We start from the raw sequence: 25,646 nt of genomic DNA, 5'->3' as shown, positions 1-25,646 counted from the left end.
CGCACAGCGCGCACATCAGATTCAACAACAACAACAACAACAACAACCACCCACACACACACACAGGCTCTCTTTATCTGTGTGTGGGTGTGCGGCGACACATACACTCGGTAACACCCACTTGATATCCGCTAATGTGCGGCATTTGCAATCATATGCCAGGCACTCGATATGCCAAAGCGGCAAAGGGGAAGGGCGCAAAGGGAATGAAAAGCGGCTTTCAACAGTCAGCCAGCCCCTGGCAGGAAGAGACAGCACGGAAGAACTCCGAGACGGACGGACAGACAGAGAGACAGACAGGCAGGCGGAAGGACGGACGGACAGACAGACACCCGAGCGCATTCATCGAACTCATTAATTGTGATTCCTTTTTATACCCTGTACCCATGTAACGTGGTCTAAAAAACGCATGTTCAGGCTAAAGACTTTTGTGAGTGTGAGCAGAAAGCATAAACAGAATATACATATTTATATGCGAGTTTATATAAAATGTTTATATATTTATAAGATTATATTTGAAATTTATAGAAATTTGTAGTACTAAGGCTTTATATGACATTGTATGGCTAAAATGATATGCCATTAATTGGCCAAATTTATCAGTTTATTTGCAGAATGAAAAAATGGTTACTTTTTGGAGATACATATAGCATATTAGAGACTTTTATGAATGGGGAAGAATATTAGGGAATCGATCAAATTCACATTGCTGATAGCTATATCATTGTATAAATAAAAGATCTGTAAATATTTATCAATGTTTAGGAGTATTATTGTTGAAAAAAGGATATCAATTGCATGAAGTCGATAAATATCGAATTCTTCCATTGATTTTAATTCCTGAACTGATTCAATTTTAAGCTACATAGAACTAGCACCATGTTATCCATTCACAAGATATACGAGAGAATAAATCATACCATAAAATGAAGAAAAATAAACAATTTAAGTAAATATTTAAGAAAATATTAGATATAAAATAAAATACAAAAAGGTTTTAAAATTTTAAGTCTGAATTACAAGCAATTTTCGAGTTAGACTATAGGCTAAGTGTTATAATATAAGCTACAATTTATATGATTTTTACAGCATAGCTGCTAGTCGATCAAGTGTGCCTAGAGCAGGTCGGACTTGAAATTTATGTATTTTCTGTGTTTTGTGTCTGTGCGCGCCTCGTCAAGCATCACGTGCCACTGCAGCATGGTTTCACTCTGTGTGTGTGTGCGTGTGTGTGTGTGTGTGACAGGGAGGCTCGTATATTGAAATTGAAATTGAAGTTGTCCGGATTTGCTACTAATGATGTATGACTTCCGCGCATGGTGCTCATTAAAAATTAAAACAACAATTTCGATATGCGGGTATCGAGTATTTTAGTCAAGAGCGAAAACCGTGCTGAAAATGAAGGCGAAATAGCGCTCATTATTGATGGCCTATGCCAGGGCAAAGATGGTGCGAGACAGAGAAAGACAGAGAGAGGTAGATGTTGAGAGAAATTGATTTCAGTACACACACAAGCCTCTCTCTCTCTCTCTCTCTTGCTCCATCTCTTTCTCGTGAGCAGACACTCGCTGAAACTTAGTGGTAATAAAATGCTTATGAAGTCATTTACATGCGCATTCAAAAAGCGTATTTATTTGCAATGAGTTCAACAACATCAACACGCCAAGCAGCAGTGAAAGGCTGTGGCAGACGACGCAGCAGGCAAAGCAGAGAGTGTGTTATGCAACACACACACACACACACCCAGACACCCAGACACATACAACACATACAATCAGAATCGCATTCACATTCGCCAAGGCATATAAATAAACTAGCGCCACCTGCTGGCCTTAGCGTGCACTACGAAGCGTAGCCGAGAACCAAAGCAACGGAAACATAATTCGTGGTCTGTGTGTGAGTGTTTCACTGTGAGTGTGCATGACTAGCTGTGTGTGTGTGTGTGTGCAAGCAAGTTATGTGTAGCTTGGCTTCTTTTGGTCTGCGAGTTACTTAAAGGCAGCCAGAAAATGGCAGCCAGCCCGAATTTTGGTCTTTCGAATGCAGCTGCAGCATTCCAAACTTTATATATAAGCTCATATTAAAATCATTGTCTATTCAAATTCAAATTGTGTAAAATTGTTTAACCAACTTGGTTTTTGCAGCAATAGAGATTGCAAGAAGTCAATGCATTATGTACTTATATATCTTGAGTAAATATTTGTGCTATGAAAACACATTATTATGCCTAAAATATTTTGGTTTATTAAAATTACAATTAAGCAGTTTGAATTAAAATTATTGATTTAATTATTATTGTTTAACAGTTAAAAATTAAATATTTAACAATCAATATTTAATGGTTTACATTAAAGTTATTTATTTAATTACTGTTATTCAATTATTTATTTAAAATGAATAATAATAACCATTATTACTATTTTATTTATTGCTATAAAATACAGCTAATATTAAATTTTCAGTTTGCATACTAAAAAGAAATCTCAAGTTATTTGAATTCATTTCACTAGAACTGCAAGCCAGCCAACATAACGATAACTAATCGATATTTATCTATTAAAATTGAGTTTACTTAACCATATTATCAAGTGGAGCAACCCACATATTTATTTGGTTAAAGTGAAAACCCCAAATGATGATACAAAATTAAGCTCGTAGCCACAGAGTCTGAAAACTTGAGGCGTGGCAACGTTTAGAAAGTATTTATATTATAATAGCTAACCACATGAAACCACATGAAAATGATGCGCTTGGCTAAAAGATTTCTGACTCAGAGCAGGAAATTAATAAGGCTTAGGCGAGGGGGAGATGGGGAACTGGAGAGGAGACGAGCAGCAGCAGCACCGGCTGAGGTTTTCGTTGGTGTTGCTAAAGGTATTCCCTATGTGCTGGCTGCAGTTGCGTTTAAAGTGTGGCCATCCACTTGAACAATGCAACATGCAACACAAATAACTCACAAGATCATATAAATTGTTGCAGTGTGTGTACGTGTGTGTGCGCGTGTGTGTGTCTGTGTGTGATTGTGCTGTAACTAAATAAATTGTTAACTAAAATAACAACAATCTAACAAAAACAAGCAAAACACAAAACGCCTCAATTTCCGGTTTAGTTCTAAGCTAAATAGAAACACGCTCACACACACACACACAGACACAGGCACAGACACACATACAGACTCAAGCACACGCACACACATGCAGTGCTATCTGTTAGGGCGGAAACAGAGTAAAAGCATTTCGGCTTTTGTATGTCAGCTTCACATGAACATTGCCTTGCGTTTAGCCTCCTGCTGGAACTGGACAAATTGTTGGCCATGGCCAGCCACATGTTGTGCCTGTGTCTGTGTGTGTGTGTGTGTGTGCCTTATTTAGAGCCCGAGCTAAATTTTAGTTTTCTACACTTCAGACCAAGGCAGACAGACAGATGGACAGACAGATGGACAGACAGACAGAGAGACAGAGAGACAGAGAGGCTCGCACACAGAGGCTATTCAAATATGGCCGACATTCGCTTTTGTTGTCGAGCTCTGTTTGTTTGCACTGGCCGCACGGTGCGTATGCGCAATTTGCCGTTAAGCCAAGGCATGCCACTTGCAACAAGGAGCTGCTGGCCGTTAGACCGTTAGACCGACCGACATGTTGTTTGCCAGAGCGCAATTTATTGCATGTCGGAAAGGCCAATATTATAAGATGATGACCCCCGAAGATAAACGATGTTGCGGCTAAGCCCAAACACACACACACACATACACACACACATACACACAGGCAAGTGGGCGTTGGGCGTGGCCGGGCCAGCTGCCTCCATATGGCATTATTCTGCAACTTCTTGCACAACTTTTCACGCTCTCTCTCTCTCTCACTCGCTTTGAGCATGTGTGTGTGTGTGTGAGTGTGTTAAGTGTTGTGCGCGTACGTAAAAAGCGAAATTAGAACTGTAAATGGCATTAATATTGAAACTTTGTTGCCGCTGCCGCAAGCCACGTCCCGGCCGCAGGCCCTGGCCTCACGCTGTGCTTAGCTGCTGTCCTGCTGTTTGCACAACTTCAACTTTTGCAACACGATTCCATTTCCGTTACTCTGTAATAGTTTCAAGCGTTATAGCCAGCTCCCTCCCTGCCCCTCAACAACATCTTTGACTCCAACTCGAACGGCGACTACTATGGCGCTCCATCAAAGCGTAATGAGCGTTTTCTCTGTGGCCACCGTAGCTGAGGTTTCATATTGTTGTTGCTGTCGTTGTTGTTGTTGTTGTTGCGTCTTTTTGCATTTTATTGCATTTGGAGTTTGCCAGTTGGCAGTTTTTGTTGCAGCCACACTTTGTTTTGCCATTGTGCTGCAGCTAAAAACCATCAACAGGAAAAGGTCTTATGCGTGCTGACAAGTTAAGCACCGGCCTCAGCTACCGCAACAGCAAACGGCAAACAGCAAACGGCCAACAGCAGCAGCAACAATTAATTATTTGAATCCATTTTGGCTAAGGAACAAAAACGAAACAAATTGAAAATTAAACCGAAACCAATTCAATGCATTACAATGAACATATATCATATATATGTATGTATGTATACGTATATATGTATGTATAGAAATATTCATTAATAATTGAAAATTGCTTTTTGAGCTACAGCACGAAAGTTTTCTGAAATTAAGGGTTCAAGCATTTTTAGTGTGTGGACTTGACAAGAAAGTTATAAAAAAAAAAAAAATAAAGTTATTATAAAATTAATATTCAGATAAGCTCAGATAAGCCCCGAAGCTATTCAAATATTAAAAAACAAAACCAAATTTATATATAATATTATAGATGAAACCAAAAAAGGTTTTTTTTTTTTTTTTTTTAATATTGAATATAGCTATCAGAATAAATATTCTTTTAGTATTTTCTATAAATAAATCATTAATAAATGTTCTTTTGTAAAAATCTTGACTAAACAAATATTTTGAAAATATTTTAGATGCATTTTGTATATGTTTACATAAAAAAAATTTTGTTAAATAAAAATCATTTTTAATAAATTTTTTTACAATCTATCATATGACTCCCTAATAAAAATAATAATTTTCAACTAATTTATTAGTAAATCAGATTTGCAAATGAAAATACACAGCTGCCTGTCTTATACATATACCCTTCTGAGACTCTCCTCAAGTCTAGAGTATTCATAATATATTACACGCAGAGCCATCATCAAGCACTTGTCAAGTCTTTCAAGAGCAGCACTTTCCATTTATATTTGATAAAATTTGATGAGTGCGCAAATATTCAAATATGCCTCAGGAATTGTGGGTGTGCATGTGAATGTGTATATGCGTGTGTGTGTGTGCTCGTGTTTGTGTATGAAATCAAACGCAGTACAAGTTGATTAAAAGTCTTTCAGTAAACGTACGAGTATTTTATAAATTCATTACAAAAATAATAATTAAAGAAAACAACAACATGACGAAGAAATTTGCCTAAGCAAATGTCAAAGCCACAGCTGAGTTTTATCATTTTCGAGTGAAACTCCTGAAAACAAAATTTTATGAAGCAATTAGGGAAGACTTTTTAAGCAGCTACAATACGTGAAGCTTTATAAATATATTAAATAACATTAGGCAAGCAGGAACCTTGCTCGAGTAATGTAATTCTCAATGAGTCTTTTTTTTACTGTTTTTGAATCAATTAAAAAAAAAAAAAATAAATAAATAAATAAATAAAATATTTATTTAAAGTAAAAAATTTTGGCAGAAAACAAATTCTTGAAAATTCTGATAAAATTAAATGATGTCAGTAAAACAATCAATCAGAAAAAATACAATCAGATAAACATTACAAAAATTAAATATTTACAGAAAAAAAAAAAAATATATATATTAGAAATATGCTGTACACAACAACTCAAATAATATTTATAAAAAACATTTGTAAATTTATATTCCTTGATTCATACTGCTGAATAACAAGGAAAACAAAATTTTCAACTGATATCAATTCTACTTACTGACAATTGATTATATTTCTATAAAAAGAACCAAGGGGATATATACCAGCATTTCGCCCGCTTTTCCCACACTACAGGGTATCTGAAGTATACTGCTCTATGAGCGCACTCAAACCGAACGTCAATGGTTGTGTTTGTGTTGGCGGAATTACTTTTATGTTGCATGGCCGTAGGCGCGAGTACCGACTAGTCTATAGACAAAGGCAGAGAGAGTGGGGCGAGGGGTGGCTGGGTGGTGGAACAGAAGGTTACAGAAGCTGAGGAGGTTACCAAAGCCTAGCCATAGCCTTGCACATATGTGAAAAGGGGCACAAAAAGGAAAAAATTCAAATAACATGATAAAATGATAATGATGAAATGCTTCAATGTTTATTTAGACAAACTCTGGCGCGCACTCGAGAGCTTTGCATATGCGAGTGTGTATGAGTGTGTGCGTGTGAGTATGTATGATTATGTGTGTGTGTGCGCGCTTTGAGTGTGTTAAGATGTGCTTATATTTCTTATTTGCCAAGACATAAGATTACTTTTGTAAAAGTGCGAAGCACCGCAATAAGTATTTAAAGGAATTTTCATATAATATGCAAATGAGCAGTGCCACAAAGAGTGAGAGGGCGAGAAAGACATAGAGGGAGGAGAGAGAGCGAGAGCGCGCGACAAGCTCATCATTTGGGCTCATTTTCATGTGATTTTCTTTCGAATTTTATGGGCGTTCGTCATAAAATAAAATGAAAATGTGCATAAATTTGGAATTTGTGCGAACGGCAACGGGCTTCACGGCGGATTCATTCATTGCCTTTTGTTAAGTGTAGCGTTTTAAAAATTCTATCAATTACATTTTTAACTTTATGGCCGACACATAAAAAGCGAGAAAAAGAATCGAAAAGGAAGAGAACTGAAACGAACCAACCAGCTGCCAACTGCCAGCTGCCAGCCGGTCTTAACATATTTTTCCAAAGATCCATAAAGTTCGCATTATGAACACGGCCCAAAGACGTCACGAGCTTTGATTTTAATTATTGTATTTGGGATCCTAAAGCCTGAGCCACGCCAAAGCCTGCCATGGCTGAGAAATGTCTCTAATTAAACTGTCGTATGGTGGGCCCCACTTTATTAGCATAGACTCCGTGCACACAGGAAGGAGGGTGGAAAGGAGAATGAAAAACTCTGGAAGCATTGGATCTATAATTTTCCTTTATTTAGCTTGGGCGGCTTCCTCATCGCTTTTCTCTGTTTAAGCTTCCCTTTAGCTTCCTTTTTATTATTACCCAAAATGCTTGTGGCTATAATACTCTGCTTGGCAGGCAGGAATGTTCTATGTATCGTCCATGTCTTGGCTCTTCTTCTTCTTGTTGGTCTTGTTGTGATTGTCTTGTTTCCGCTTCTTTTAGTTTTTCTCTTTTTTCCACCACTTCTTCATTTTGGTTCGTTGGGGCAATGAAGTGCATGAGATATGCCAAAGGAAAATGCCATGTTCCTTTGTTCTATATGCTGGTTCTAATAAACGGTTGATATGACCACAACCACTTACTCAAACACCCACACACCACAGTCGTCTATGTATATTTATATATAAGATATACACTTGAAGAAAACTGTATAAAATGATAATCATATAGGTTAATACAATTAACATGCTAATGAAAATGAAAATTATGTGGAGTAAAAATGAACAATGAACGATGAACAATGACCAATGACCAATGAACAATGAACAATGAACAATGAACAATGAACAATGAACAATGAACAACGAACAACGAACAATGAACAATGAACAATGAACAATGAACAATGAACAATGAACAATGAACAATGAACAATTAACAATGAACATTGACCAATGAACAATGAACAATGAACAATGAACAATGAACAATGAACAATGAATCTAATGAAGAACAGAGATAATAATAGCAGATGATTTCCTGATTATAATGCAGATTAATTCTGTTCATCTCTACATGATTAAATCAGACCACCTGTCTATACGGGCCTATTGAATGGTATTCACAATTTCTTTCAGTGTAGATATCTATGTGGAGGCCATGACAGTCGCCTACATCAGTCCACACATACGTATAATGAATGCCAAGTGTATGGGTCCAAGTTTTTTATGTAGCATTTTGTATACAAACTTGGCCGAGATGACCAGACGAGGACGACGATGTCGAACGAGGACGTGGACGAGGACGAAGTCGAACAGCTCCGGGTCTTAGCCTTAGTGAATGCCTGCATGTATGTATGAATGGATAGATGCTCCTACAAGTTGTCTACTCACACTCGGAGTGACCACTGCTGCTTACGCTAAATCCTTGTTATGTACAAATAATCTCGCACACACGACCGCATTTAAATTGAAAAACGTACATGGCACATGCCAGCGGTGCGACCATTGCCATCGCATTTGAATGGGTCCGAAACCGAAACCGAAACCGAAACTGAAACGGAAGCCGAAACTGAAACCGAAACTGAAACCGTAAACCGAAAACAAAAACAAAAACGTGTTTGGCCACACCCAATGGGCGAATGGCCAAATCTTGGGACAGATGCTCGTCAAGTGCTCATCCTTTGTGGGGCTGGTGCCTTGGATTAATGCATAGTTGCGGTCAACTGGCAGGCATCACATGGTGTAGGGTTAATTATGCACATATGTATGTCCTGCATATGCAGACCGCAACATTTGAATGACAACTGTGTTAAGAATACGCACACTCACACAAACACGCACGCACTCCCACACTCACACTCACTCCGGTCTACTCACCCGTATTGGCCACCTCACAGGGCAAAACTATTATATCTCCGGCTATGAATTTGAATGTCTCGGAACGTGATATGAACATCGGCTCGTGCTTGGCCATCAGACCCTGGGCGCTGGCTGCAAAAAGGGGTGAAAACAATTCAAATATTAAATATCATATATGTACGTATGTATGTATGTATGTACGTATGTATGTAATCTTATATATGTGCACATTTTGGTATAAGATATCAACTAAATTACAGTAAATATTATTAGCCTAACGAACGCACGTCACGCAGCAAAGACCATCATCATGTGTATGTATATATGTGTGTGTGTGTGTGGCTAATTGGTTTAGGCCATTTTGTAGAAAATTTGTCAAATGTCGCAAAGTTCATAAAGTGCATTTTATTATGCTCAGGCTAATGAAAGTTGTCAAATTGCTTTCAGACAGCTGACAGACGAGCAGCTGGATAGATAGCTCGCATATCCGTATGCACGTCGTGACACACCCACACACACATACACACACACACACGCACGCATACAGCTTAAGAAATAATTTAGTGCTTTTGCTGTTGATTTGCCAATCAATTTTAAATGTCAATATGCATGTGCATGTGCATGTGTATGCATGTGTGTGTGTGTGTGTGTCTGTGTGTGTGTCTGAAATACTTGAGCTTTGCAAAGTGTTAAAATGCACTTAAATATTAAAACTTTGTCATCGTGCTCTCCATCGGGATTTGCATTAATTCAATTGCTTAGTTTTATGAGATTAAATACGCACACACACACACACACACACACAGATACATGCATACACATAAAAAGTTCTGGCTACTTTCGTTCAGGATTCATGAAATATGCAAACTCTAAGGGCGCTTATTATTATTAGTTTCTGTGTGAGCATCTGAATAGTTTTGATATGGGGAGTGTGCATATATGTGCATACATATATACTACAAACATGTAAATAAACTCGTATGTGTAGTATATAGTATAGTACCATACTCTGTAAATATATGTTCAGATATTCAATTATATTTGAAGCTTAGAAACGTTTGGAGAGGCAGAAAAATTAAGAGTTGGGTGAGAGATAGAGATTAAAATTTTCAAACCACTTGTTGAATATATTATATGATATCTTCCCAGAGGCTGCCTTGAGCCTATACGGCGTATTATGCCCACTTCTGTCAAAGGATTTAGAGTTGCCAGATGGCCTGTAGCTAAAGCTTCGAAGAACTGTCCCAGTAGAATTTGCAAATATTCTCATAGGTAATCCAAATTAGCTTTACACACTATTGAGCGATGACTTAGAGACTTTTTGCTTCTTCTGGTTTACACAAGGCTCCACTTCCAAGCTCATTCCATAAGACAAGGCCAATCAGCTTAATCAACAAACAGCTGTTGAGCAGCGCAAGCTTCCTCCCCTCAATAGAGTCCTCTCTGTCCGTCTCTCTCTCACACCTGCTCGCCTGCTCACCTGCGCTGTCATTGCGATTTGTAATTAGTCCGCCATTACTAACGAAAATAAGGGGAGCTCCCCGCTAGCCGCTGCCCGCTGGCGCGACAATTATGTGGCGCTTGCAACGTTTGCGGCGTCAAATGTCAAACGGAAGCGGACATATCCGGTTACAGGCCCCACGCCGTAATCGATTACTTTAAGTGTGACAGTGCAAAAATAAAAAAAGAGGGAATATAAAAAAGTCGCATGAAAAAGCGCAAAATAAATATAAAAAAAAGTACAAAAAAGCGAACTGGTCGCACTTCCGCACGCAAACAAATGCACAAATAAAAAAAAAAAAAAAGGGAAAAAAAGCCATCAACCATCGGACGGTGGCATCAGGTTCTCGAGCGGCAAACAGCAGCAGCAGCCAGGGCAGGACAACAATAATGCGTATAAACAAAATGCCGGACTTTGCTTGGCCCAGGCCAGGCCCGGCCAGGAGCAGCAGGAGCAGCAGGAGCAGAGGCAGCAACAAAAGCGCTGGCAAACAATTTAATACGTTTAAGCGAATGTGTCAACAGGCCAAGCTGGCTTGAGCCTTGGGCCACGAACCCAAGCATCAAGGACGACGAATGGCCAAGCACTTTTGACATCGGGACAGTGGGCGTGGAGCGTCTGGATGGAGCTGGCGCTGGAATTGATTCGATTACGCTGCGGGCACAATAATGAAGTGTCAAATGCTGTATTTATCTGCTGCGAAAACATTCGTGAATACTGTGAACACTCGTCTCTACACAGTGACCGAGTGCGTGTCCGCACAAACAAGAGCAACAAGAAGGAGAAGAGGAAGAAAGAATGAAAAGAAGCAGGAAGACGTTAGCGAGGGACGGCAGAGGCGGGAACGAGCAAATAGGTAAGCAAAAGTCGCCAAGGCTCAATGCTATTGGGCCCCTGACATGACTTGGCAGCACTTGGGCACTCGATGCCATGTTTCCGGCATTTTATTTGATTTCGCCCAGCCGTGCCCCACTTGGCCACACTTGCCGCACTCGCCCCACCTTGATTTCTTTCTCTTGCCTATTTTTGTGTATGTTTTGTTTTCGTTCGCCTCGGCACCCATCCCCGCCCCCCACACCCACGAAGTAAATATAATTTCTTTTGTATCTGCAGCGGCTCGGTGCGGCTGTTGTCAGTTGTTGTCCTGCCGCTGCTGTGTATTCCGGCAATATTTTCGCAAGGATAAAGGCGTTGGCAGCACGTGCCTGTGCCTGTGCCTGGTTCACTGCTGTCTGCCTGTCAATCGAATCCTTGATGCGGATAATAACGAAATAATGTCAGCAGTAGAAACTTATTTCTCATGGCGTTTTCCTTTTGAAGTTCGTCTTAGAAGGGTTTCCGGACAGTTAGTACCCACGTGCCGCCGTCTCCCACTATCTCTCTCACTCTCCCTCTCTCTCTCTCTCTCTCTCTCTCACGCCTTTTTGGGCAACACACTCGCCTGCTAATAACCCAAATGACTTTTTGTCACTTGGGCACTGATACACGACACGGATCTGCGCAGCAGCAGGGAAAAGGGTCCATCGTCAAGAGCCACTCGCTAATTGGACAGAGCCGCGCAAGGACTTTGGCCAGGGTCTTTCTATTCTTTTCGCATAATAGAGTCAGTTAGGCAAAAGGAGGCGGCACCCCAACTGGAATCTCTCCCTATATATATATAAATATATGTATATATATATATATATTGATCTATTCAAAGTTGCTAGAGCAGTTATTAAGCTGAATTGTCTTGGTTTCTGCGAAAATTGTATTTAAAGTAAGTGGAGCAAGTTCAGGCAAATGAAGCGTATTCTTATGCTCGATTGCTTTGAGCCTTGCAAAATATAATTGGTATTTATAAATAAAATATATTCTTTATATTTATGTATTTTATAGCCCTTTCGATCTCAAAAGATGCAAACAATTTAATTTGCAATTTTCGGGTTCATTGTTCATGAAATCACCCATTTAAAAAACGTATAAAAATGCCTTTATTCTTTATATGCTGAGCTGCTGCAGGGTAAGCGAGCATGGGGAGAGTTATTCCTCTTTACAGATGGGAGAATATGTTAATATAACCTAATGAAAACTATTCTCTTTTGTTTCCGAGAGAAATACCAATAGAGATTTTTATAAATTGTGAACAGCTCTACCTAAATTGTGGTCAATTGTTTCAATCGTTCAATCGTTTCATGAGTGCAGATCATCATTCGCTGATAGCTCTATAAGATGTCTATATTGACCATATAGAATCGAGCTAGAGAACTATTGTAAGGCTAATACATTGTAATTTTAGTTACTTGAATATTCTGCTCACCTTGCCATTTCATTTAAAAGAATTCAGACTTTGTTTCCAAACACTAGGAGTTTTTCAATTAAGGGTAATAAGAGAGGGAGCTGGTCTATAAATATATATATAAATATAACTATAAATATAGACATGTAAAAACAATTCACAGATTAAGTTGATTTTATAATTTCAAACTGTTTTGCACTCTGTAGAGCAACCTCAAGTCTGCATCTGTGTATGTGTGTGTGCGTGTCACACTGTGTGGAGCAACTATTCAATTTTAATTTTCAATTCGAGTGCCTGGCAGCAGCTCGGACTGGACCTGGGCAAGGTTTTTTGCGGTTTGATATTCAAAGTTTTTCCATTAAAGTTATTCGCAGAGAATAAGAAAAGTTTGCTTCACTTACTCATGCACAAACACACACACACACATACAGAGAGAGAAAGACACGAATACTAATACACACATTTGCAAATATTCAATTTGAGTAGAAAATTATCAAACAAGTTTTTTGTTTTTTTTTTTTTTTCGTTTTTACTCTCTGTTTTTCTGACCTTCGACTGGAATGGCAATTCGGATGGCAGCGGGGCCTTTTTTGGCCACGAGTGAATTGTCGGTAAATTGAAACATTTTTAAGCACGCAAAGTACATAAAATATGAAAATGGTTGCAATTGCAGTTGCAGCTGCAACTTCGGCTCATCGCTGCCACCTGCCAGGGCCATAAATGGGGAAACGAGCAACGAGAAACGAAAACAACTACAGTGAAGCTCAGCTGGCTGAACGTTTGCCTCACAGCGCCATGCAAGTGAAGCTCATTTCATATTTTTTCTGTTTTTACTTTGAGGCGCTGCAAGGCAGCAGAAAAAATTTCATTAAACACCGCACAGAGTTGAGCACAGAAAAAAGGGCAAAAATGGGAGGAAAAAACAGAAATTGAGTATAAGAAGCGGAGCTAACTAAATGCATGGCAAACTTTAATGCACGCACATTTGCAAAAGACGCGCTCGGGGCGACCCGAAGTAACGGCCCGAAAAAGTATGCTACGAAAAAAGCAAATAAAGAGCGAGAGTGAGAGAGAGAGAGACGGATAGAGAGGTAGAGCTGGAGTGAGCGGGTAAACGAGAAAAAATGCAGCTGTAAGTTTATCTCATGCCACTTGCAAAACCAACACGTAATTTCCTTTGAGTGGCCACTTATCTCGCCCTCTCTCTCTCTCTCTCTCTCTCTTTCACATTCTTGACTAGTTGGCTGCATAAATCTCCCATAACTTGGCCAGTTGAAACTAAAGCAGGCAATGGCAGCGTGCTGAACGACAGCAAAATGAGCCACCAAATGCAGCGGAATCAAGGATTACCTATAGTCTACACTCTCTCTTTCTTTTTCGCTCTCTGTCTCCCTTTCCCTCACGCCTGGCCTGGCAAACTGCTTTTTCCGGCCAGCGAAATTGAGTGAAAGCCAAAAGTTGCCGGCTGCAAGTTTACGTGTGGCAGCTGCAGCACTAGCCGCAAAACCCGACAACTTTGCCACGCCCACACGCCCATTTCCGCCACATGCTAAAACAATCTTAAAAGTTAGCGGGAAAAACAATGTGATTGCTAGTGAAATATTCATGAGGTGTAGTAGTACTTCAGACTTGCAACGCGCAACGCGCTCAGCTTGCAACTTGCCAAGCCATAGACAATGCCAATGCAACAACAACAACAACAACAACTACAACTACAGTAATGGCCAACTCAAAGGTGTTTTCGGCTGCTAACTAAAGTCAGCTGAAACGTAGCGAGCAATGGGCCACGGACCAGAGCCAGCAGCAGTTGCAGCAGTTGTTGCCGCTGCTTCGCCTGCTGCTCCCCATGCCAGCGAATCGCTAATTTTAACGCGCGACCAGCAACAACAGCAGCAACCATCCTAAATTGATAGTAAACTGAATTGTGTAGCAGGAGGCGCCACGCCCGCCCACATGTGGCCCATAAAATCTAAAGTTATGTCGAAAATTGTTGCCCAGCAGCTGTCGGAAATTTGTTTGCAAGCTGCGTTTTTGGCTGCGGCTTTTCCGCCGCTGCCCAGGCTTTCGAAAATGTGGAAAATGGCGAAAATCCGCACAAGTGAATAACCAAAGAAGAGAGAGAGCGAAAGAGAGAGAGAGAAAATCAACTATACAGTTTCAGGTTTTTCCTAGCCAAGTGCAGCGAATCGAAGTTCATGTTCGGGTCGACTAACTGACTAATTGATACGCAGTTTGATTGACTCTGTGACTGACAGACTGACGTTTGATAAATGCGCAGCTGGAGCCAAAGGAACTAAGAGCATGCATTTATTATTAACCGCTGGCTACTCTATTATCTTGAAAGTCAAATCCACAAATTACAAAAAAAAGCAAAGTCGAAAGTTTTAAAATATTTGTCCGAAAAATGTTTGACAATTGCAGAACGTCGCTTGGCACATAAAGTTGGCTTGTTTTAGAGAAAACTGAGATTGTATTTATATTTGGTTTTATAAAACTTTTCTCACAGCTATAATAATAAATAAAATATATAACTCTAGGTGAATAAAAATGTTATCGTTTAGCTTAACAGAGAGCAAAGTGCTAATAAGAGTAGAGCTCGACTTGTTATGTTGCATTTGTATTTGTAATTCTCATAATGAAAAGATATCTCGATATCTCTCCTAAAACTAGTTTCAACTTGAGTAGTTCAGTGATATTTCAAGCTAAGAAACAAAATGTTTCTAGGATATATGAACATTATATATTTGTAGAGTAGAGTATCTAGCGTTCAATTCACTTCCTTAAAAAGTTCTCTTAAGCTTGTTCAAACTAGGGAAGCTCAACATAAAAGATAGCAGGATACTGGGATAGCTTATTCCAATCAACGCCTTCTTTTATAAACAAAAATCCGTATTCATTCACGCCTAAAAATATCTCGCCAATTCAATGTAATTCACCTCAACTTGCGACTTCTTTGTTGGCCTGTCAAGAGCTTTCCTCAAATTTCAGCTAACTCAGTTCGTTAACCTTTGAAATAAATCTGTGGGGTTTTTTTTTTCATATATAGTTTCTCCTGCATAATTAATCAACATTTCTATATTTATGCTTGAATTACAAAATAACAAATTCTCATATTTATAATTTAATATGCAAGCATATGAAGGTTTATTTACAAGCTGAACCCATTGAAAATGGGAATTTATTTTGTTCATTTCTTTTGTTTGTTGCGTGACTCGCGTTTAACATGTTACGCATACGCACTGATGAGCAGGCCAAACAAGCACACTTATGCACATGTGTGTGTGAAACGAGGAAATGTCCAAGCACACACTCGCACACATACACACACACACACACACACACATACAGACATAGACGTATGCAATGTGTCACCTTTATGGCGACAGGAAAATGAAATCACGTTGTCCCTCACGTGACAAATGTAATGATAGATGTACGACTGTGCCTGTATGTGTGTGTGTGTGTGTGTGACTGTTAGTGTGCCTGTGTGTGTGTGTGTGCGTCATGTGTGGCAGCCAGAGCCTGGGCAACAAGCACGTTTCAGCTACGGCGTGGACGCCAAGCGACGACAACACGTAGCGAGATGCGCATTAAATTGTGAAAAATGGAATTTGGTGCAAATCAAAAGCGTATTACATACAGTCAGCCCCCAATAAGTGAGACGCAAGATTTCTTGCCCAAGTCGCTTTGTTGTTTTCGGCTAGAGACGTGCCAAACAAATCAATGGCCATGTGCCTGACCTGGTAGGAGTGGCCCTTAGCTGTCGCCATGTGATTTTCAGTTTTGTTTTATTTTTTATTTTTGTATTTTCCTTTTGACAACTGTCCCAAGGCCATGCCCCCTGCTTCCCCTGTCCACTGAGGGCGCTGCCAGGGCACATGAATATCTTAGAGTAGCATATTTATTGACTTGTCGTCGCCCTTTGCTCTGCCCTTTGACCCGACTCATATGCCGCCAACAGAGCAACCACCCGCACCACTCAGCCACCCACCCGGCCGTGCCAGTCGGGCCGTGCGGCCACACCGTTTGACTGCCTGCTCGTGCATTAGCCAAAGGTTATGTCGGCTGACTTTAGGCGCGCGATACTTATGAACGCGAACGCGACTTCCTGCCCCACCGGCGCACGCCCACCAACACATTTTTCACACTCAATTGCCTGGCAACCTTTTTGCACGGGATCACGCGCCACAGCGCCCGCCAAAGCCGAAGCCGAAGCCAGCCACCCGCCACCCGCCAGCTACTTAGCGTATGTGTTGCATACAACACGGCGCGGCAGCCGCTCGAGTGTGCCCTTTTTCCCTGCTATATCTGTGTGTGTGTGTGTGTGCCTCAAGTGCTTTTAGGCAGCGTTTTTAGTTTCCTTTTTCGCCAGCCTTTTGTGCAGCGTCTTGTGTATAAATTGTACTTCTCTCTCTTTTTTCACATTTTTGTATTTGATTGTTGTTGCTGCTTTTTGGTGACATTTTTATACACTCGGGCATTCATGCTATATATGCGTATGTGTGTGTGTGCATATCAGATTAGCGCATATATCATATATAATGGTTACCAAATGACGGCAATGATTTCAATTTGGCGATAAAAGCAAAACAAACAGCGCACAAAGAAACAAGTTAACTCGAAGCGCAGGCCGAACAAAAGGCGAGCCTCAAGATTCTCTATAGCGCATTTTAACCGTTCCATCTTACTCTGCGATACTCTGTTCGGTGAGTGTAAGTGAAGTATATTGATTGGCAAGTGGCCAATGGAGATGAATATAAACCGGGGCTGCCCTAACTAAAACCCTGAGTAGAGAGTAAGTCTAGAACATTTATAGCTAGACGAAAGAACTAGGAATATAGAAGAGTCTGCGTGCTAGTAAAGCTATAGATCAAAATGGTGAGCAGGTTTAAAGCGGAATAAATGACAGATACGAATAGCAGTAACACGTCTAACTTTTGCTTTTTTCAGCCAGTGAAGGGTACTATACGATAAAACTTTTCCTACTACTTTTTATGTGCTCTATAGAGTTAGAAAATAGTGGAGCTTATGGGATTTGCACGTTTGCTTTTCCTTTTTGATTCGTTGTTATTCAAGCAAAGTGAAATTACGATAATAATAATACGAGTATAACAATTTTCTCTATTCGGATAGGGCAGAATAATATAAGAGAAGAGCTTGAATCAGAATCAGAAAGCTAGATCTCTAATAAAACAAAGTCTTTACCTACTTTTTTTCTCTCTCTACCTTTATCTTACACTCTCTCAATGTATGATTCTGTCTCTTTCTAATAACAAATGTGATATTGACACATACAATTTCCTAAATTTCTTTCATTGACTCTCTATTCTTCTCTGTCTCTCCCTCCTTTTCTCTATATAGAAAAATACATTTATTTCCCTACCCAGTCTTATTTCCGTTGCTTCCTCTCTCATTCTCGCTCATCTTCCCTTGTCCTGACCCTCTATCCAATCAGTGAGTACTACAAGAAAATATCTGCAGCACCGCTTGGCTGCTCAAGCAGAGTATTATTCAGTCGTCACACGCTGCAATCCGAGCATCATCTTTTATTTATAATGTTTTTGAGCAATTGAGTCGTAAAAAGTGAGCAAAATATGTTTGGGGCTTGGGTTTATTTAGTTTTGCTGCATTATTAAGCGCTCAGCTTGTTGGCTAGGTGCGAAGCAACGATGCGACGGTGTGACGGTGCGTATGAGTAATGCGCGCACGTTTTATATTTGTGACAGCAATTTATGCAAGTCAGCAAAGGAAACGAAACAGAGAGTAATAGAGAGGCAGAGAGAGAGGGGGAGAGTGGGGGAAAGTGAAGGTGACACAGTGTTAGCTACAACAAAATGCTGTCCAGTGATTGACGATAATTGAGTGTCGCCAGCATGCGGCATCAATCATGATGTCAGAATGGACAGCAGCATGTAAATTGCATGCGATCAAAAAAAGCGAAATTGAATTCGTCTAACAAAATGAATAAAATCCCGTTGATAATTTATGCAAAGGCAGACGACGCAGCACAAACAGCCAACCAAAAAAAAAAAAAAACAAAAAGTAAAAATAAATCTATATAGAAATAAAATTCTGCTCTTTACAACATTGTATCTCTCTGTCTCCCTCTCTCTCTCTCTCTCTCCCTCTCTCTCTCTTTCTCTGTGTACATAAAATATTTGTGCGTTTGAAATGAATTTCTTTTTTTTTTTTTTTTTTTTTTCCAGCGTCAAATGTTATTTGCGCCAGCTCCGAGTGTCAAACGGAAAATCAGGTTAAAAAATTCAGCTACAAACTAATTTGCGAGGCCAAGCAGAATTTCCTTACATTTTCCACTCACTCACTCGCTCTCTGCCCATCTCACTGTCTCGCTCGCTCTCCATTCGTGCCGTCGTCTGGGGCATTGCAAAATAAATGTTGTAGAAAAAATGTTGAAAAAACTGGCTGGCAGCCGCTGCATAAATGCTGCAGCTCGGACTCCGTGGCACACAATTTTCCGGCGCAGTTCCCAGTGCGAGCCGGAAAATGCGTGCATGCAAATTTCCAAGCAGTCCTGAGGTAGCTGCACACACACACACATACATATGTATTCATGCACACAAAAAAGCGGAGGGGCGGAACTGGTTGGCCCAGTTTGCGAGCGGAATGTCTGCAGTGTCCAAAACATGTTTGACTGGGGACCAAAGGGTCGAAGCCAAGCCAAGCCAAGCCAAGCCTTCCGAATGACAGATACATACACGCAAGTGTCGTTTGTCGAAGAGGGGAGCCCAGTGAAATGGAGTGCAGATAAAGGCAATGCCAGCAGCAGTGTGCGTTATGTGGCATGTTAATTAGGCGGCTTTGTGTGCAGCTGAATGCCTCTTGCGGCTGCGTCTAACCTACATCTGCCGCCACGCACGCACAGCTCTCTCACTCTCCCTCCTCCTCTCTAACAGTTGCATGCATCAAGTGTGAATCCGGCACAAAAGGCAAATAAATCCGATTAACAAAATCGAAATTGCACACAAAATGTTTTACATGTTGCAGGACATTTAAGCTGCATGCCACACACACACACACTCACACACACACACACACATAAGCACACATGCATAATTGAATGGCTGGCATTGCTATCTTGTATTGTCAATTAGTTGTTTATTATAATTACAAATTGCACTGATATCATTTGCAGCGCCATCCACACTCGATATGAATATAAAATATGTCTCTTTGCATTGGCTTTGGCCGCAAACACAATTCAATTATGCGCTGCAGTGACGGCAAAGATCCTTTGTTGCAAAGTCGTTTTTATTAGTTATTCATCAGCAGCTGACCGAAAGTCTAAATAAATGTCAATTAAATAATTTAATCAATGACTAAAAGCTTGACTCGTTCGGTTTGCCTAGCCTCAAGTTCAATTGCTTTGAGCAAGACATTTCATTAAATTTCCAAATCAAATCAGATTCTGATGGACATATTTTGCAATTAACTTTGAGAGCTTAATTAAATTATTTTGAAAATTATTTTTATTAAAAACAAAATTGATATAAATTGATATTACCTTTGTTTAGATCGAATTATTAAAGAAATATATTTATATTCGTATCCTTACATTAATTTTTGGAAGTTTTTTTCATTCGTTCTTTTATTGTTTTTTTTTTTTTTTTTTTTTATTTGATTTCTATTATCGTTATTGCTTCATAGTATTTTTATTTTATTTTTTAATTATTATTATTTTATTTATTTTTTTTTATTTATTTATTTATTATTATTATTACTTTATTTTATTTTATTTATTTATTTATTTATTTTTTGAATCATTCAATTCTTGCTAAGATTTTTTAATTTTTGATATTTTTAATTTTTTTTAATATTTAAGAAGTTAGCTACAAATGTTAAAATATTATGTATTTTAAATGTAATTTTAACACCTTGAAGAAATTTACTTTTAAACTCAATATCAGAATGCCTTTTAAATATATTTGTAGAAAACCTAGCTAAGATATGAGTAAGCAGCGAACGCAAAGTTTAAATCAATATTCGAGTCCTTGAAGGCAGCGCATCCTGCATTGCATTATACAACGCGATGGGACAAACAATTAAGTGATTAAAGGAAGGGACAGCTCTAGAGAAGAATTGGCAAAGGCATAAAGGAATGCAGAAAAATAAAGAGAAAGAGAGGGACAGAGAAAAACAACACATTTTGCAACTGTAATGCCTAGACGGTGATACAAGTGCCCGCATAACTAAGGCACCTGCTGACATTAAGCTGAAATTAACCTTGTAATGCGACAGCGCACAGAAAAAACGAAAGAAAGAAAGAAAGAACTAGCGAGAGATAGAGAGGGAGAAACAGGTATGGGTGCAAGTGACAGAGACAATCCATGTGTGTGTGTGTGTGTGTGTGTGCGAAACTAGAAATGTTTTTGCGTTTTGCTCCGTTCAGCTGTGGGCGATGAGATGAGATGCAAAATGAGATAAGCAAACAAACAGCCTTGGTGTTAAATTTTAAGTGTTACAAGGACAACAAGTGCACACACACACGCACACACACATGCACAGATACAATAACACACGCGTATACTGTAGAGTGGAAATGGTAATGTCTGCGACGGAAGCCGCAAAACCCTGCGGCGGTCGCATTTTCCACTCTCTGTCACTAGCTCTGCCTGTGTGTGTGTGTGTGTGTTTGTGTGTGCGGGTGTGCCTGCCTGCATGTGTGTGCTTGTCTGTATGTGTGTAATTGTTTACTATTAAGTTAACGGCAGCCGCAGCCGCAGTCGCGGCAGCAATCGACGACGCTTAACTCAGCCACAGTCGCAACAGTAGCAGCAGGAGCAGGAGCAGCAGCAGGAGCAGTAGCAGGAGGAGCAGAAACTCGCTGAAAATGCTTGCGAAAGACCTTTCACTGCCTTTGCCTTTGACACTAATACCCTTAACCCATGTACACACACACACACACACACACACACACACACACACACATGCACGCATCTCATTATAGTTGTCATGGCAATACGCAGGCTCAGGTATTTGACTTTGCCTCGGTTTATTGGTCGATTTTAATTGATAGTGCTCACAGTGCATGCCATAAGTAAACGCCACCCCAGCACAGTCGCTGACTGGCTGCCTCGCTGGCTGTAATTAATGTCAGCAGGCTCGTTGACGATTTAATTAAATGCAATCTGAAAAGTGAGCTTTAAGGCGCGTGCACCAAAAAGAACACAGAAATAGTAAGCATACGCCGCGTGTGCCGCACATTAACATGCCGACACACGACACGCACAACAACAACAACAACAACAGCAACAGTGGCTGCAACATTCGCTGTTTACATATTTAATTTTTGGGACAACACACCTTGAACCCAACCCAGATTCCCAAAAAAGGGTCAACTTGCTCTGATGACCGCCTTGGCACTGATTTCTTTCTATTAAAATTTTAGCTTACGACATGCCTATGCGTGTAAAGGAGCCGCCTCCCCTTCCACACTCCCCCTAGAAGAAAAAACTGATAAAAATGTCAACACACAATTGATTCCGCCCCCTTGCGAGCCATATCTTGACTTGGTGCCCGGCCGCCCTCAGCAGTGTTCGCATCACGTTTGCTGTTTGATTTTATTGAGCCACATTTTTTGTTTCAGCTTTAGGCCTAGCTACGATTTCTTCAGCTTCCTCTTCAGCTTTTTTTAATGCCCTGTTTTATGGCTGAGCGTGGGGTGTTTAAGAGCCTATCCAATGGCTGAATGAAAGGATGAAGCGAAAGGGTTAAAAGAGCTGCGAGTGGCATATAGATTAAGAAACTTGAGACTCCAAGTCTAAGGCGGCCTGGATATAGTCTCATTTTGCAAAGGATTCTGAGAAAGAGCAACACAGTAGCAAAAAACGAAGTTTCTTGTGAGAAAGTTTCAAAATTCTAAGCTATAGTCACAAATTATCATCTAAGCCCATAGTTACATATTTACGGTTTCGATGTAAAAAAATAAATAAAAATAAATAAATTATATAATTATAAATAAATAAAAATAATTTAAGCTATCTATTTATTCAAAACTTTCTTTTGCCTTTATTATAAATTTGAATTAAAATTAAAAAAAAAAAGAAAAAAGAAAAACAACTGGGTTTGTAAAAATATATAATAATAATAAAATTTTTATTTTCATTTTTATATTTTTGTTTAATTCTTATTTACTTTTACATTTTTTATATGTTATATAACGTATAAAAAAAATGAAGTATATAAAGAATTAAAAAAAAAAAATATTTATATATATTTAGTCAACGAATTCGTAAGGTTTCATATATGAATTATTATTATTATTAATTAAATTATAAAACTGCTTCGTTATATACGAAATCAACAATATTTAAAAAAGAAAGTTTCTTTCAATTTATAACTTTTTGAGAGCTTCTCAGCAAGGAAGGCGTCCTTTGCTTATTATACTCAGTATTTATAATTTTGTATTCTAGACAACTCTTTCAAGTTGCACGCAGAAATAAAATATTAAAAAAAAAAAGTTTATTCAAGCAAATTTGTAGAAACTTCTGTATTTTTGATTCGTTAATCAAATAGAACTTCTATAGGAGCTATCAAACTTCACAGAATCAAAAGTGCATAGTCATCAAAATGGCTTAACGAGGTATCTATACGTGTAACTAGCTCAACTATAAACGGTTTGACCTGATATTCGGCTGCTGTTGGTCCTTTTTCGCCAGCTCCCTCTCTCTCCCGCCCTCTCTCGCCCCCTCTCTCATTCACTCTCTCTCTTTCTGTGTGCGAATGTAGATGACCCAGGCAATTGTTTACAGCTCTTGGGCTTGATAGGACATTGGGTACATGCTTTGCATGAAATCACGTCGTCATCAGGCAGACATTACGAGTATGTTCCTGGGATTAAAGCAGCATCGAATTGGCACTTTGAATTTATAGCTGCCCGAGCTGTACGAGTTGCGTGTGATTTTTATTGATGCTTCAGTTTTGTTTTTAGGACTGCTGACGGCCGACCCGAGACTGGGAATACTGCCTAGCCCTAGCCACTTTCGAACACTTTTCAGCAACTGTTTAACGGCCAGAACTGTTGTGCAAAACTTCGTTGAGCTGCTGGGCCCCGGGCGGGCCGTGCGGCAAATGTATGCAAATACATTAGGCAAAGCGTCTGCACTTTTCATTATCTCTTAGCCGGCGGAAACTGGGACAGGCTTAAGCAGTCTGTATTTGCATAAGCCTGCAAAATAATATCAAATATTTTGCATTCAATTATCGCATCTAAGCAGCTGCGCCTGCAGCCCAGCCTGGCCAAGTGGGCGTGCCAGTCGTGTGGCAGGTGCGAGCGCAGGCTACGTGAGTTTGTCGCAACGTCGGCTGGGGTAGGGGCCAGGGCAGGGGGAGGCGCTAAGGGCCAGGCCTGTGCTGCAGGCACGACAAACTTAATTGCAACGTAAAACGTGTACAAGTGTGTTATATATATGTATGTATATAATGTAAATATATATGTATGTAATTGCGTTTATATATATATTTTTGCGTTCATTTAGTTGCAGCTCTCAGATAATGAAGTTGTGCGCAATTTTACCCAGCATTTATTGGTCCGAGGCAGAAGGGCTATAATGTTGAACCGATGTAGGGTAATGAATGGCATAGGCCTAATTAAGTATGTAGAAGATAAAAACTATTTATATATAAAGCCTTTACACTTAAGTAATCAACTAAAGTATTTTCATACATGGCATCGATACTTTTTTTTTATATATTCTTTAAGCTCCTTCCAAGTATGCGCTAGAACTAGAAAGCACTTATGTATGTATATATAAAGACTTCCAATGATCTAGTTATCCACGTACAAAGACTACCACAAAAGTGTAAGTATATTTTGTATTTTTCGATTTTTTTTTCTGAAATCTCTTAATCTGTTTCGTAACTTTCTTCTGCAGACGGACACTTTCGGTACAGAATAAAGAATCTTTCTAAGTTCTGTTATGCATTATAGGAAAACAATCAAGCTTTGTGGAATCTGCCATATTTCAACTTGGACTTCACATAGTTCGCTCTTCACTCTTCTTCTGTCCACTTCTCCTTTTTATAATCATTAGCTAAGACGGTCATCATTTCCTTTCTATATGCCGCACTCGCCCCCCACACCCTTCAGTTCATTATGTATGCATGTGCATGATTGATTCGCATTTGTGTGAGTGTATTTACCAAGCAGCTCCACGCCTGGCTAGAGCTGAGCGTATCTGCTCGTAGTTCATTCCCTACTCTAACTTCTTGTTGTTTTAGTTTTACTGAAGTCTTTGTTGTTCTTTTTGTTGCTGTTGTTGTTGCTGTTGCTGTTGCTGGCGTCTGCCGCTGTCGCAAGTTTTTAAAGCAGATTCTCATTACGCGATTGTAAAACTTTTAATGCTGTTCTTTTGTAAGTTTTTGGCCTTGCCGCCCACACACACACACACACCGACACACACCGACACACACCCATACACACATACAGAGGCACCCTCCACGCTCTGTCCATGGCTCTGGCCCTGACAGCTCATTGTTTTTCTTTAGCTGTTGCCTGTTGCCGCTCGATGTTGCTTTTCCTTTTGTTGCTGCTGTTGTTGTTGCCTGATTTATGTGATAATTTCAGTTGGAGTCTCTTCGACTCATATGCGTTCTGGGCTGCCGGATGCGTGCAGGATATGAGCCACTTTTACAGCCATACTTCGTAGTGATTGTTGTTGTTGTTGCTGCTGTTGTTGCCTTTGTTGCTGTTTATTTTGCGTGCGTCTTTTTGGAGCTGCAACTTATTTTTATGTTTGCGCTACATGGCAGGAAGTAATCATCTTGATGGCTGTTCAAAATTTATAGCGCATATTGTCTCATGTCCTCGCAGCCGCACACGCTTTCTCCGTCTGCCTCTCTGTCTTATTGTCTTCTTTTTTTTTTTTTTTTGGTTTTTGTAATGAACTACACGATTTTAACATTTAAGCTGATGGCTGGCAGCTCGAGCCTAGCAAATAGCTAAGCGAAAACAATGCTGCGGGGCGAGCGACAAAAACCGAATCGCATGTGGGCGTTTGTTATTCAATGTGGGCGTGGCGCACTTGCAAATCTGAACCACATATGTGCATGTATGCGTGCGTGTGTCGCAGACAGCTTAACACGGCCTTAATGCTGTTTAACTCAACTGTCGCTAACGCTTTTA

General features: G+C 39.8%; 1 protein-coding gene across 3 annotated transcripts in view; it reads right to left on the bottom strand.

Annotated features, from left to right (window-relative positions):
• LOC6575325 (lachesin) overlaps positions 1-25,646 on the bottom strand; it is a 148,075-nt gene that overhangs the window by 35,422 nt on the left and 87,007 nt on the right. For all 3 annotated transcript variants that reach the window (XM_015167921.3, XM_044007933.1, XM_044007932.1), the window contains one exon: positions 8,748-8,861. In XM_015167921.3, the coding sequence (XP_015023407.1) occupies positions 8,748-8,861 (114 nt within the window). The remainder of the gene's footprint in view (positions 1-8,747; positions 8,862-25,646) is intronic.

Source organism: Drosophila mojavensis, unplaced genomic scaffold (assembly GCF_018153725.1).
Source record: "Drosophila mojavensis isolate 15081-1352.22 unplaced genomic scaffold, ASM1815372v1 contig_231, whole genome shotgun sequence".
Lineage (NCBI taxonomy): Eukaryota > Metazoa > Arthropoda > Insecta > Diptera > Drosophilidae > Drosophila > Drosophila mojavensis.
This window is presented reverse-complemented; position numbering and strand designations above follow the sequence as displayed.